Source organism: Gambusia affinis, linkage group LG21 (genome assembly GCF_019740435.1).
Source record: "Gambusia affinis linkage group LG21, SWU_Gaff_1.0, whole genome shotgun sequence".
NCBI lineage: Eukaryota > Metazoa > Chordata > Actinopteri > Cyprinodontiformes > Poeciliidae > Gambusia > Gambusia affinis.
In genome coordinates, this window is record NC_057888.1 from 23,528,690 (window position 1) to 23,544,789 (window position 16,100).

Consider the following 16,100-nt stretch of genomic DNA (forward strand, 5'->3'; position numbering starts at 1 on the left):
ACCCTTATGCTTGAACATGGTGTTCGTTATGGACAATCCATGATGAGCACAGAAGTCCAACAACAGAACACCACTCGAGTTCAGATCGGGGGGGCCGTTCCTCCCAACCACGCCCCTCCAGGCCTCGCTGTCATTGCCCACGTGAGCATTGAAGTCCCCCAGCAGAACAAGGGAGTCCCCAGGTGGAGCACTCTCCAGTACCCCCTCTAGGGACTCCAAAAAGGGTGGGTAATCTGAACTGTCATTCGGCCCGTAAGCACAAACGACAGTCAGGACCCGTCTCCCCACCCGTAGGCGGAGGGAGGCTACCCTCTCATTCACCGGGGTAAACCCCAACGTACAAGCGCCGAGATGGGGAGCAACAAGTATGCCCACTCCTGCCCGACGCCTCTCACCTTGGGCAACTCCAGAGTGGAAGTATGTCCAGCCCCTCTCAAGGAGAGGTGACATTCCACGTCCCAAGAGCTTCTGCAACTGAGGATCGGACCGCCAGGGTCCCCTCCCTCGGCCGCCACCCATCACACAATGCAGCCGACCCCTTTGGCCCCTCTCACGGGTGGTGGGCACAATGGCAGGGGGAACCCATGTTTCCTCTTCGGGCTGACCCCGGCCGGGCTCCATGGGTAAAAGCCCGGCCACCAGATGCTCGCCATCGTGCCCCCCCTCCAGGCCTGGCTCCAGAGTGGGGCCCCGGTGACCCGCGTCTTGGCGAGGGAACACATAGTCCAATGTTTTTAATCATCATCGGGGTCTTCGGGCTGCACTTTGTCTGGCCCCTCATCTAGGACCTGTCTGCCTTGGGTGACCCTACCAAGGGCATGAAGCTCCAGACAGCATAGCTCCTAGGATCATTGGGGCCCTCAAACCCCTCCACCACGATAAGGTGTCAGCCCAAGGAGAGGTAAGATGAACATATTACCATTTATATTTTATGACTAGAATATTTCTATGCTGTATTTATATCAGCTAATATTAGCCATAGTGCTAACGGTGTATTACCGGGTTCAGCCCCTGCTATGAAGGCTGATCGAGATTTTGTAAATCTTAAAAATTTTAATTATTTCCTAACAATTATTTAGATTATGCGAACAAGGTGGCAAAGACTGTTATTTATATGTAATTCTTTCACTCTGTCCAAGTTAATTTTTTTGAAGGTTTCATAAAGGCATGATGTGAAGAAGAAGTGGGAGAGACATATTCACTGCACTGATGAATCTCAGCTGCTTAATCTCTCTAAGCTACAACTCTTCAGCTGGAAAACATGAATAAAACACACACAGTGAGACAGACAGACAGAGCAGTGTTGTAGTACTCGAGACTTGACCTGGTATCGGGTTAGGTGGTCTTGACTACAACACTGATAGAAACAAAATACATGAAATCCTGCTCTCAGACTGAACATGTGTGCTCTTGGATAATAGCAGAAAAATTACCCCAAACCCCAGAATTTGTGTGACATCCAGTTAGTTTTAGTCAGGCCTTCCAGGTCCATAATTTCCTGGATGATCCCTTCCGCCGTATCTTTGTTAATATCAAATGAATATATTTGCTGTGAATGACTTGAAGTTAAGCGTCACACTCCAGAAAACTACAAACATGGAGACTAAAATGAACAACGTGATAAACGTGAAAAAAGCCACGAAGGAACGAGTCCGTAAAGTTACGCAATAAACGGCATTATAATTATTATTTTTTTCCCCTCCAGGGGGTCTTTTGTGGGCTCTAGGGTCCCTTATGTGACAGTAGGCTGACAGGAAAAGGGGGAAGACATGCGGCAAATGTCGAACCCGCGACGGCCGCGTCGAGGACTCAAGGCCTCCAAATGTGGGTCGCACTATCTCCTACGCCACCACAGCACGCCCCACCATTATAATTATTAACATTAAGATAAGTGTCACAAATCTCTTCAGTGGGACATCTGAATTGTGGAGCCTGCAGGAGGAGCGCTGTGCTCTGATAACAAATGCAGGGCTGTAACGCAGTACCTGGAGGCGGGGGCAGGTAGGGGGGGGATTTCTAAAATCCTTCTTGGAGTTTTCCAGACAATAGTGGAACACACAAAAACACGCAAAGAATACTAAAGTTGTTTTTTTTTTGTACTGTTGTAACCATTAAACAATCTCTTCTTCAGTTCAACCTTATCAGTGGAGACACATTATTGATGTTATCATTATAAAATAGCTTATAATTAAGTATTGGCAAAGATCAATGTGATTTTCACAGGTGACAGAACATTATTATCAACAGCTGCTGAAAGTAACTAAAAAAGTTACATTTAATGTAACTTAGATACTTTCCAAATCAATTAATCAGTAATCTAAGTTACTTTTTTAGAGAGCAATCAGTTATCCGATTAAAGTTACTTTTTCAAAGTAACTATGCCATCACTGGTCGTTGTCACAATTAATTTTCTGCTTGTACGCATAAACCTGTTAAACTTTTATTTTTGTCTTCTGAGAGATATTGTGGTCAGATGGCTGCCTGTAAGAACCAAAAATATCAAGTTTGTATATTATTGTCTATATGCCTTTTGTATATTTAGATATTCTCTTAAGAGTAACATTCTGTTTTAGTATGTTATTGTAGAAAAGCGCCACCTAGTGGAAGTACTTGAACATATAGCAAAATAAGAAAAGTATTGTGTCATGGTAGATCAGAAAGTACATTGGATGTGATCTGGTCGGGTTAGGGTCACCGTGAACGTGGAATTCTGTGCAAGATTGAAGAATTGTTTTTGCTCAAAGAAAAGTAAAGTTCATTGTTCATCAGATTTTGTGTGGATTTTGTAAGTACTTCTTCAATTCACTAAGAGATGAAGAAGAGCATATTGTGGAACAGAAACGTGTTAGCTAAAATCCAAGCTAACGAACGTAAACAAAAGAAAACTGAAACTCAATGAACAATACAGTGGCTTTACACTGAAATGAATAAGCAACCACTACACTACCTCAAACCATGCCACAATTAGTACACTGAAAAAAATACCTCTTTGGATGAACATAAAAAAATCATGGAAAGGTTTTCCACCTGATTACTTTGCTTTATTTCAGCACCATGTGATTCTGTTACTAGTATGTAAGGCAAATGTGTTAGGTCAACTTAATTTATTATGGTTATTCTATGGTTGATACTAAATCAAACGTGTTGGCTCATCTTAATATATTATGGTTATTCTAATTTAAAGCAAATGTTTTGGCTCAATATAATTTATTAAGGTTGATTCAACTCATTTACTATAGTTGGACTCAATGTAATTTAAAAGAGCCAGCCCAACTAATTTGCAATGCTTTGGACCAAATAATTTACTTGACTAAGATTAATGGCAATTTAGTTAAAACCAACTCTTTTTTTTTTTCCTCCGAAGAGTTTTTGCGGCACTAGTGGTTCGTATTTTTTTGAGACAGTAGGCAGACAGGGTGAGGACATGAGGCAAAGGTCACCAGGACCGGGAGTCAAACCAGCAACATCTGCGTCAAGGACTAAGGCCTCCAAACGTGCAGTGTGCTAAACCCCTGCGCCACCACAGCACACTGGAGAAACCAACTTATGTTACAGTGATACCTTCACAATAATTATTAAGTTGATCCAACTCATGAAAATTAAGTTAGCTCAACAAACATGCTTCATGCTGAAAGAAAGTTATTTAATTGTGTGGAAATCCTTTCCATGATTTAATTACGTTAATTCGAAGATTTTTCTTTAAAAAAGTGTTTTTCAAAAAAAAGACTTTTTTTTACAGTTCTTAAATGCTGAAAGAAATGTAAGAAATGTAACAGTGCAGTTTTTAAATGCCAATAGTTCCCTGCAGAGAAAAACAAATATCTATAGTTTAATGTGTAACTAAAACTGCTTTGAAGTTTTCCCAGGCGTAAAACAGTTATGTCTTGTGATCTTCCATAATCTCTCGTGATCCCCTGATCTCGCTAGATCCTCTTCAGAGGGAAATGAATCTGACTAAATTGAATCACATTACATGTTGGAGATAATGGCATAAGTTAATGACACTGTAAATACATAAACATAGATATATGAAACTAGGGATGCTCCATCTGCAGGTTTTTTTGCAGCCAATTCCAATACTGATCACCCATTAGGTTGATCTTTGTCAATCTCCTGAATTGGTTGTTGATTTTTTGCGTTAGGTATAAATGCTGCTATGTGATCTGGCAAAATTAAAAAATGATCTGGTAATAAATTCACATAAACATCCACCATACTTGCAGGCACAATAGAGCAGCTACTCAGTCAAAAGGACAACTGAAAAACCTGCAAACAGGTAAACTATATTTAACAGTAAGTTTCTCTGTACCCTAGATTATATATGAGTCAAATAAATCTCATAACATTTATATCAAATAATGTCTAGTAACAGAGGGAAACATTCATTAAAAATCAAATGCAGGTTGAATCAAAATAAACAATCCTGACTTACTAAATCCAAACTTCTTGAGAGCATGGCTACCTGAGTAATGCTGGCTCTGATTGGCTGGTTCTGACTGAGCTGAATAATTCTGCAGAACACAGGGAGGAGGCAGAGGAGATTGATTATTGTTTGTTTATTTTTTCATAAATTATCTCTCATGTTTGGACACAGCAAAAGTTTTATATGTGAATTGTTTTGTTGTTGTGATTGTTGTTTACGTTGCATGCTTTCGGTATAAATAATACTGTTATCTGGCAAAATGGAAAACTTATCTGCCAATAAATCCACCTAATGTAGACATAATACACATATTCTAATACATATTTAAAAGTAAGTTGGATGCTGCAGCATTAAGCAGAAGTTTGGTGTGAGAGTTTACTGTCTGGTGGAGGTTGAGCAGTGCTACGTCTGTCAAATATTACTAGCATAAGTGGCGGTCCTAGAGAGAGAGCAAAACCAGCGTCTTACATCACCAGCTCGAAGACTTGAATTATTTTTCTGGTCATTTGTTTAGCTTTGTGACCGTGATGCTAATCTGGGTGGAGTGTTGGTGGTTGTGTACTGTTTTACTTGTTGTCTAGATGTCCTTTTTTTCCTGCAGTGAAGCTCAATATAGCCAAGCTCCATCAAGTGTTTGTTTTTTAAATGTCATATTAGATTCGCTATGTTGATCCATTTTGACGAGCTTCACCACCGAAGTAATTTTCCACCGCAACACGCAAACTTTCCCATTCACTCCGAGTGTTATAGTTCCACCACAGGACTTGTTGCCGTGTGCTCGTGCAGTGTGAAGGAAAGAGGAGATGAGCTGCACATGCAGGCTGCGAAGTGAGATCAATGTGATCAGTTTTGATGATTGGCAACAAGAGTCCGCAATTGGCAATCACCGATCATACACATTTTCAAGGAAATCGGCCAATCATGATTGGTGGCTGATCAACTGGCAGGCCTCTATATGAAACATATTTGACAGTCTATATAGAAATATGGAAAGAAAATATTAAGAAATGATTGCTCCAGTCGGCATCCTGTCTGGGCTTCTCTCATGAGAGGACAGCTTCTCCTTCTCTGTTTCAGTTGCATCCCAGTGTTTCTTCTTTTATTTAGTCACCTCTCCTTAATGGTACTACATGCAGTTGTGTGTAATTGCCCTTTTGCTCTGTTGTTGCTGCTACACTTGGTATCAGATAACATCTTTATGAAGGGGTTGTAGCCAAAACCTCTATATACTCTACATATGATGAAGTGTTTCAAGAGGCTGGTGAAGGATCCCTTCATCTCCAAACTTCCCTCCTATTTTGATCTGCTCCAGTTTGCCTACCGCTCCAACTACTGCACAGAGGACCCGGTTTCCTCCACACTGCACTTGAGCCTGAAACACCTGGAGGAGAAGAATACTCATGCGAATGCCGTTTCTGGACTTCAGCTCAGCTTTCAACACTGTCATCTCCCAGCACCTGGTGAGCAAACTAGCCCCCCTTGAGCTCCCTGCTGGATTTCCTGACAAACCACAATCTGTGAAGGTTGTTAAAAATGCCTCTAGGGTCTGCTCCCTCAGCACTGGCTGAGCCCACTGCTCTTCACCCTGATGACTCATGACTGCCATGCCACGTTCAGTACAAATCACATCATTAAATAGAAGAACGATACAACAGTGGAGTGTCTCATTAGGGACAACAACAAACTGGTCTACAGAGAGGAGGTGAAACATCTGGTGGGCTAATGTAATGCAAACAATCTAATCTTGAACAGCAACAAAACTAAATAAATTGTTGTTGATTTCTTGTAAAATCAGTTAACTGTCCTGTTGTCCTCGGATCAAAATGAACCGCAACTGTGTTAAAACTCTCCAAAGATCCACTAACATTTAGTGGATCTTTGGGGAGTTTCACTAAAAGATCCACTAAATGTTATTTTAGGACAACAGGAGGGTTAAGTCACACACCCATCCTCATCAGTGGTGCCATGGTGGCGCAGGTCAGGCGATACAGATCACTGACACTTTGACCTGGTCCCTTCCAAACCTCTGGTCTGGTGAATAAAGCTCAGCAACATCTGCACTATTTATGTCAGATGAGAAGAGCAGACTTCCCCCCTCCCACCCTCACCCCTTTCTACACAGGGACAATAGACCAGCAGCATCTCTGTCTGGTTTGGAGCATGTAACACTTGCCCATCACCAGTCTGAGGACAGCTGAGAGAATCACTGGGACTGAGCTTCCTCGCATCCTTGCCACCACTCACAGCCGCTGCCTGTCCAGAGCTCGGGCGATTAGAACAGACCCTTCCACTCTCAGCATGGTTTGTTCTTCCTTTTGCGCTCTGGTAAAAGATTCAGGATCTTCAAAGGCAGATCAACCAGATTCCACAACAGCTTCATCTCTCATGCCGTAAGACGACTAAATTTCCATTAATATTTTTATTGTATATATTTATATTGATACTTTTTTATTATTACTTATTTATTTTATTATTATTGTATCTTTGCAACATAATTTCTCTCCACATATACATTGTACATATACATGAATGACAATGTCCGTCTATGTCTATATAGGACAAGGATTGATGCCTACACTGATTTCTACATCATTTGTTAATTATTTACAGACTGAGTTTGAGATCTGGATCGGTACTTTATCAAATAAAAAGTCACCTGTGCTTATTTTCATGCCCTGGAAATTTTTTTTGTCTGAGTGTAGGTGCATTAGTACCTGCCATGAGATGCTTGAGGTCCCATAACACCGAGTAGTGTTCTCGATGGATAGCCAAGAACAGAATGTTAGATTTCTTGATGGCATCCTCATAGTGTGACACGTCAACCACATGTGGGAAGAAATGAGAGGCCAGTTTGGGACGGCGGCTGCCTATCACCACCTTGAAGCCACAACGAAGTAAGCGAATAGTGATGCTCTTGGAGAAGTCACCTGACCCAAGGACAGCCACTGTGGTAGGGACTAGGCAGGAAGGTCCCGATTCTGCAGGTTTGTTGCAGTGGAACATACAAGCTGGTGATTGGCTGAAGTGTGACGAAGAAGCTGTGAGGAACACAGGGCTCCTTGTGCACCCTTTCATAGAGAAGGAATCCATCTTTTCTTCCTTCCACTGTTTTGTTTCTATTTTTCTGTTTAGAAGCAGCCCAGTATACCTATAAAAGAAAACAGAGAGGTGAAGAGTTTTTTTTTTTTTATTTTTGGATGTTGGACAGGTTCAGATTGTTGGTTGGGAATTGATTCTAAAGTCAAAAACAAAGTGCCACTCTATCCTTGACATCGTAGTGGTAATGAGAGGGTGATGTACAGAAAGCCGTGCAGTTTACTGAGAACTCAGACAAAGAAGCAGAAGAAAACATAAGTTCTAGTAAGAAGCCACATTTTCCAAATTTTTATCTTTAACTCTTCTCAAACATTTTGAATTTGTATCATTGTTTCAGTAAATTTCTATTTATGTTTTAAAAAACTGACATTATTATCAGAAAAGTTACTTTTACTATTTTCTCCACTGTTCCACAAGAACATAGAAACATATCAGTAAGTTTGGCAATATGATTAAATGCAGTTACTTTGAGCAATTTAGAAATACTAACACTTTCTTAAGTATGGTGTCCTGAGAAGCCCATTTCCAATGGGAATCTTGAGGTGCTGTGAATGCTGTGCCATGCATTCACAGACATACAATTACCTAAAAAAGAAGTAATTGTTTTTTTTTTTATTAGAATTTTAACACAATATTTTGTGGTGCTATTGTAATAACGTTAAAGTAATGATAATATTGGTCACACTGGCGTTCCCAGGCCAGCCGGGTGACTTAGTCCCTCCAGCGTGTCCTGGGTCTTCCCCGGGGCCTCCTCCTGGTGGGACGTGCCTGGAACACCTCACCAGGGAGGCGTCCAGGAAGCATCCTGATTAGATACCTAGCCACCTCAACTGGCCACTCTCCACGTGAAGGAGCAGCACCTCTACTATGAGTCTCTCCCGGATGACCGAGCTTCTCATCCTATCTCTATGGGAGAGCCCAGACACCCTACGGAAAAAAATCATTGTGGCTGCTTGTATCCGTGGTCCTGTTCTTTCTGTCATGACCCAAAGCTCATAATCATAGATCATGAAAATTCTGTCCATGAAAGTAATGAACAGAATTGGTGACAAAGGGCTGCCCTGGCAGAATCCAACTCTCACTGGCAATTAATGCCGGCAATGTGGGTCACACTCTGACACTGGTCATACAGGGACCTGACAGCCCGTATCAAAGGGCGCGGTAACCCGTACTCCCGGAGAACCCCTCACAAGGTGGCAGAGGGAACGAGGCAGAGAGTACACAGGGGAATAGAAAATGAATCTGACACAAAAGAATAACTAGACCTAAGAAACAAGTAAACTGGAGTAACAAGGAATGACTAGAGACAAGAAATAAACATGATTAACTGGAATCACTAAGAAAGGACTGAACCAAAGTAAAACAGAAACATGGCTGATCTTAAATAAGAAAGGGATCTAAGGAACACAGAAATTAACAAAACCCAATTAAACAATCCAACATCCTAAAAACCCAATTTCCATCATGAGAGACCTTGGTGTTCCTCTGAATTCATCTGGACTGGAGACGAGACAGTGAAACTGTCTATAAGAGTTGTGGACAACTGCAGGCCTTGACAGCCAGTGTAACGCTTACATGTGTCTCTACTTCAACACACTTCAGTCAAATAATGAGGTAATTATCAGGACTCTGGAGAACTTGACAGTACTTAGGACTTGATTTAGCGATTTGATTGAAGTGTGTTGGATCAGGGAGACATCTACACTGAAAAAAATAGCTCTTTGGATGAACATAAAAAATCATGTAAAGGATTTCCACCTGATTACCTTGCTTTATTTCAGGACCATGTAATTCTGTTACTCATATTTAAAGTAATTGTGTTGGCTCAACTTAATTTATTAAGGTTGATTCAACTCATTTACTATAGTTGGACTCAATGTAATTTAAAAGAGCCAACCCAACAAATTTGCAACGCTTTGGACCAAATAATTTACTTGACTAAGATTAATGGCAATTTAGTTGAAACCAACTGTTTTTTTTTCTATTTTTTCCTCCGAAGAGTTTTTGCGGCGCTAGTGGTTCGTATTTTTTTTGAGACAGTAGGCAGACAGGGTGAGGACATGAGGCAAAGGTCACCAGGACCGGGAGTCAAACCAGCAACATCTGCGTCGAGGACTAAGGCCTCCAAACGTGCAGTGTGCTAAACCCCTGCGCCACCACAGCACACTGGAGAAACCAACTTATGTTACAGTGATACATTCACAATAATTATTAAGTTGATCCAACTCATGAACATTAAGTTAGCTCAACAAACATGCTTCATGCTGAAAGAAAGTTATTTAATTGTGTGAAAATCCTTTCCATGATTTAATTACATTAATTCAAAGACATTTAAAAAAAAAAAATACTTTTTTTAAAGTTCTTAAATGCACTGAATCAGTGCATTTAAGAACTGCACTGTTACAGTGCAGTTTTTAAATACCAATAGTTCAGAGAAAAACAAATATCTATAGTTTAATGTGTAACTAAAACAGCTTTGAAGTTTTCCCAGGCGCATAACAGTTATGTCATATAATCTCTTGTGATCCCCTGATCTCGCTAGACAAAAAAAATTGTCTCGTGTGATGTCCCGTGATTTCCCATGAACTCCTGTGATCTCACTCGTCTTCAGCACTATATCAGTCTGACTATAATGAATCATGTTATCTCAACATGATTAAATTTCATAAACGTGAAGTTGTTGAATTTCTTGTTTATCCAACATGATTTTATCACTTTTTCGTTTCAAACATAAAATTATTGTGTTAAAAGTACAAGATATTCTTTTGTTAATGTAATAACCCCCGACGTTCATTTTTTTCAGTGTAAGAGTTGAAGAACACCAACCCTCGAGGACTGGGCTTGCCCACTCCTGGTCTATAAGAAGCGACAGAGCAGACTGTACTTATTGAGGAAGATAATATCCTTCAAGGTTTGTAGCAAGATGATGCAGATCTTCTATAAGTCTGTGTTGAGAGCATCATCTCTTCTGCCGTCATCTGTTGGGATAGCAGCATCAGAGCCAGGGATCTAAAAAGGCTCAACAGCCTGATAAAGAAGGCTGGTTTTAATCTGGGGACGACTGTGGAATCTCAGGAGATGATAATCCTTTTCACAAGACTGTCTTTGGAAGGCAAGGTTAGGTTGAGGCTTCAGGCTTCAGATTGAGTGCAGTACAGATCGCTGCAGAAGATCTTTCCTGCCACCAGCCATGATGATCTTCAATAACACTTTGAAGAATCTTAATTAATGGGTTACAACAACATTTAGTTTTCCTTTGGGATTAATAAAATATTTTTGAATTTTGATTTGAATTGAATGAGAGTCCTCCCTCTAATTGACTATAGGGATATCTTCTATAGAGCAAAAACTCTACTCCATAAGTACGATGTCATCACTCTGCAATACGTTTTGTTACAGGTGCCCCTTTTAATGCCCACCATCTATGCTCAATTGTAAACTGACCATCACTTCATTCACGTAAATTAATAAATCAGTATAAATTAATATATACAACTATGACCTTTGGACACTCATCAGTATTTCCAGCAACACTTGCATTGTAATAAATTCATCAGTTTGACAGACCCAAGAGTTCATTAATGATTAGGCCATTCGTAATATCATTTCAAAATGATCACCAATCTCACTAGTTCAGGTTTCTGGGCATGGAGTTGGAGGACAAGCTAACCTGGAGCACCAACACCAAGGACCTGCTGAAGAAGCACAACAGAGACTGAACTTTCTGAGAATCCTCCAGAAGAACTGTCTCCCCTCAGACCTGCTGCAGGCCTTCTATCACTGCTCCATAGAGAGTGTGCTCACGTACAGTCTGTGTGTCTGGTACGGCAGCAGCACATCCTCGGACAAGAAGACGCTCCAGAGGGTTGTCAGGGCAGCAAAGAGAACCATAGGCTGCCCCCTCCCCACCATGGAACAGATTTACACTTCCAGGCTCCGCAAGAAAGTTCTGGACATTTTAAATGACTCTTCACACCCTGGCCATGGTCTCTTCCAGCTGCTGCCATCAGGCAAGAGATACAGAGCAATAAAAACCAGGACAAATGTCCTAAAAACAGTTTCTACCCGATGGCAATCATGGCACTAAATTCAAAGGCATAAGAACTTCTGCTCTTGACGCCACTCTGTTAAAAATGTAAACTCTGTTTACTCTGTGACACCTCCAGGCTCTGCAACCATCTTCTGATGTCTATTTATTTCTCGTTTTGTGCTGTTAGTTTCTTCATCTTTTTATGTATGTATATTTATATTGTGTGTTGTGTATGTGTATATAACCTGCACTTTAACTCGAGTCAAACACGTTGTAATCTGTTGATGACAATGACAAATAAATCTTATCTTATCTTATCTTAGAGACAGGATGTAAGAAAGTGGATGGATTTCTATTATATATATTTTTTTATCTTTTGTTGTATGATGCTTTAATGCTTTCTGAACAGATTGACAACAAAGAATGCCTTACACACCTATCAGGCATTATCATAGGTCTGTGATAGACCTTATACGTCTATCAGTCTTGATGAAGATTGAAGGAGGTAATTCTCTGTCTTCTCTAGGAGACAGAGCTGTAGGATTATGCAGCTGTCCCACATGTGTGCTGTGTAGATGTACCATTGGCTCAAAAGAGGAACCAGTGAGGGAACAGACACATGCTGAGTCTTCATGCCCAACATGCTGACCACCTGGCTTCAGGGAAACTCCCCAGCCACCCACATTACAATTCCATCACTTCTCAGATCTGGGTGTTGTTGGTACCACTCCCTGACTGTCTAACAGGCCACTGGCAAGAAATATCAGCAGACACACAGGCAGTCAGGCCACTTCTATCTTCTAGGCAGGGTCACGCAGAGACCTTTGGAGGGCCAGAGGCTAAAAGTTAAAAAGGGCCACATTGAACAAGATCTTAAAACACTGTACACAACATAGCAACAACCCATAATAATCAAGAATCTAATATTTAATCAGCTCATACGGTATCATTGTCATCATGTGGGGATGATGCAAAGCAAATATAGTCTATGTTTCCCTGATAGGTATAAAGTTTCTGTTTCTGCTGCTGACAGACCTGGAGGGCTGTGTTGATCTCAGACTGTAGTTGTCAAACAGACTGTAGGAGAAAAGTTTGCTGGTTATGAAGCATGTTATGAAATAAGCAAATTTGCTGCTATTTTACTAAATAAGCCCTACTACTTCTGTTTAACCTCCAACAACGTGGCTGAACACTGCTTTAAAGATCAAAAAGGCTTAGAGGGGTTAACTCTACATCACTGTTCTATGTTAACACCTCAGAGATCTAGAATTATAAGATAGAGATATCAAGGCAAAGAAACTCAGTAGCTGCCCATAATTTGATAGTCTATAGGGTGCAGATCTGACCTCCTCCTCCTTCCCAAGTCTGAACATCAAGGAGGCAGAGGAACTGAGAATTATGAGTCATTATGAGAGGGCAGCCAGACTAGTTTATTTTGCTAAATTATTATATTTAGCTTTATGTTATTGTTGAGGGGCACAAACAAGCCTCCTGACACACAAATAAAAAAATAAAATAAAATAAAAAAGGACACTTGGGCCATCCCCCCCATCACCCTGACCTTAACCTAACCCCTCGTACCAAACAACATCCACATGAAACTATTCATTCTGAAAGCCTAACTCTTCTGGTCATCTGGACTGAATAGGACTAATAAAATGCTTTTCCACAACCAGCATGTTCCATGACACCATGACAAGTCTTTTCGTTGCATGACAGCAAAGCTTTGGCGATCACTATACTGCCATCACTACGGTTAAAAACTGATCTCCCCTCAGATTCCTCCTCCTTCTGCCGCTGCAGCAGATTCTTTGCACTAAAGGGAAATGATGACAGCTGTAAAGCAGCTGCGGTGTGATGCTGCTCCATTCACTAGAGGCTCGCCCAAACACATCCTCCTGCCTCCATGTTCTGAAGGACGCGGATGTATATATGCACCTGTGGCAATCACAGCGGAGAAAATCAGACACGGAGAAAAACACGCAGTCCACAGAGAGACAGAAACCGAAGGAGCGACGATTAGCCACCCACCTGCCTCGGAGACCCCGTGCATGAAACTGTCCACGCTTAGATGCAGCTGTTTGCTGATGCTGCTGCAACCTCCGCGCACTGTGCCGTTATTTGAAGCGTTCACGTTCGCTGGGACATCTCAGTCTTATAGCTTCCACGTTAGATCCTGCCAAGTCCACCTCGATGCAGCAAACAGAAAGGGGCTGGACGGACCACTGTCAGTCTCATACCTGACAGTGACACCATACCTGGCGCTAGTGACACTATTTCCTGTACCAACCGTGTTATAACAATTATAATAATAATAATAACGTATTTTATTTGAAACACCCAAGAACACTTTCAACATTTAAAATACAAATTAAACAGTAAAGAAATGCTACAAAACGTGATATGTCACGTGGCATGTCTGTCACGTGGTATGTCCCTTTTTAACTTTTAAGTCTTTATTAAATCTTTATTTAAAATTATATTAGTAACAATCTAAAATAAACAACTATAAGGAATCATTATGGGTATGTATTTATCTATCCGTACACCCTATCTATCTCAAACAAAAGTCATAAAACATGAACCAAATCAATATTTTGGAGACAAACGTACATTCAATCAATCAATCAAATTTTATTTGTATAGCACATTTCAGCAGCAAGACATTTCAAAGTGCTTTACATCAAATCAAACACAGAAATACAATGCAACATAGAATCAACAATCAAAACACAACATCAAGTCAGATTCCGTCAATAAATTTGTAATTAATTACGTTTCAAATAAAACTCTAAAAAAGTGGGTTTTTAGTTGAGAATTAAAGGAAGGGTTATCAATCTGGAAGGTTGATACAACAGCAGCAGATCTTTAATGTATTGTGGTGCTAAACCATTCAGTGATTTATAAACTAACAACAGTATTTTAAAGTCTATTCTTTGAGCTACAGGGAGCCAGTGGAGAGACTTTAAAACTGGTGTTATGTGCTCTATCTTCCTGGTTTTAGTCAGAACTCCAGCAGCAGCATTCTGGATCAGCTGCAGCTGTTTGATTGATTTGTTGGACAGACCTGTGAAGACGCTGTTGCAATAATCAATGCAACTGAAGATAAACACATGGATGAGTTTCTCTAGATCTGGCTGAGACATTAGTCCTTTAATCCTGGAAATGTTCTTCAGGTGATAGAAGGCCGACTTTGTAACTGTCTTTATGTGGCTGTGAATATTCAGGTCAGAGTTCATCACTACTTCCAGGTTTGGGCTGATCACTGGTTTTTAGTTGTAATAACTGAAGCTGTGCACTGACTCTAGATCTATAACTCTAGATCTATAACTCTAGATCTATAACTCTAGATCTATAACTCTAGATCTATAACTCTAGATCTATAACTCTAGATCTATAACTCTAGATCTATAACTCTAGATCTAGAGCTATAGATCTAGAGCTCTAGATCGTTCCTCTTTAGGTCCAAAAATAATAACTTCAGTTTTGTTTTTGTTCAGCTGGAGGAAGTTTTGGCACATCCACACATTTATCTGTTCTAAGCATCTGTTCAGTGATTGGATGGGGTCAAAGGTCACCTGGTGACATCATAATGTAGAGCTGTGTATCATCCACATAGTTATGGTAGCTAATATTATTTCCTGTTATAACCTGAGCTAGTGGGAGCATATAGATATTGAATAAGAGGGGTCCTAGGATTGAACCTTGGGGTACCCCACATGTGACCTTTGACCTCTTTGATGAGAGGTTTCCAATTGAAACAAAGAAATCCCTGTTCTTTATGTACGATTCAAACCAGTTAAGCACTGGACCGGAGAGTCCGACCCAACTCTCCAGTCCATTCAGTAATATGTCATGGTCAACAGTGTCAAAAGCTGCACTGAGGTCCAACAGAACCAGCACTGTGGTTCTCCCACAGTCCGTATTTATATGAACATCATTGAACACTTTAACTAGGCCAGTCTCTGTGCTGTGGTGAGACCGGAAACCAGACTGGAAGGAGACAAAGCAGTTGGTTATTGTTAGGAAACTATTTAACTGTTTAAACAGCTTTTTCAATAACTTTACTGATGAATGGGAGGTCAGAGATCGGCCTGTAATTCTGCAGTAGTGATATGTCTAGATTGTTCTTTTTTATAAGTGGTTTGATTACTGCTGTTTTCAAAGCCTGGGGGGAAACACCTGATGAGAGGAATGAGTTACTATTTGGATCAGATCAGTAGCAACAACAGGCAGGACTTTCTTAAAGAAATGTGAGGGTAGAACATCCAGACAGCAGGAACTGGAGCTGAGTTGACTTATAATTTCCTCTAGCATTTCTCTTGTGATGAGTAGGTTTTACAACAAAAGGATTCTTGCAGCCAGCTAAGAAATGCAATGGAGACAAGTAAATACAATTTTTGAGGCACATTAATGCATTGAATAACTTGGTGCACCAAATGTTCCCAATTTCTCTGTTGAATAGACACCAGACTTATGTGGACAAATTCCACGGCTAATCACTTCCATAGTAACTGCTTCCCAGAAAGAGTGTGCATTCACTTCGCCGTT

At 40.7% G+C, this 16,100-nt stretch overlaps 1 protein-coding gene across 1 annotated transcript in view; it reads right to left on the reverse strand.

The window, feature by feature from the left end:
* Nucleotides 1-13,818, reverse strand: part of steap2 (STEAP family member 2, metalloreductase) — a 30,774-nt gene extending 16,956 nt beyond the window's left edge. Inside the window, exons 1-2 of the mRNA XM_044104789.1 lie at nt 13,581-13,818; nt 7,138-7,571 (exon numbers count right to left, since the gene is read on the reverse strand). Of these exons, the coding sequence (XP_043960724.1) occupies nt 7,138-7,513 (376 nt within the window). The 5' untranslated portion in view covers nt 7,514-7,571; nt 13,581-13,818. The remainder of the gene's footprint in view (nt 1-7,137; nt 7,572-13,580) is intronic.
* Nucleotides 13,819-16,100: the final 2,282 nt, after the last annotated feature.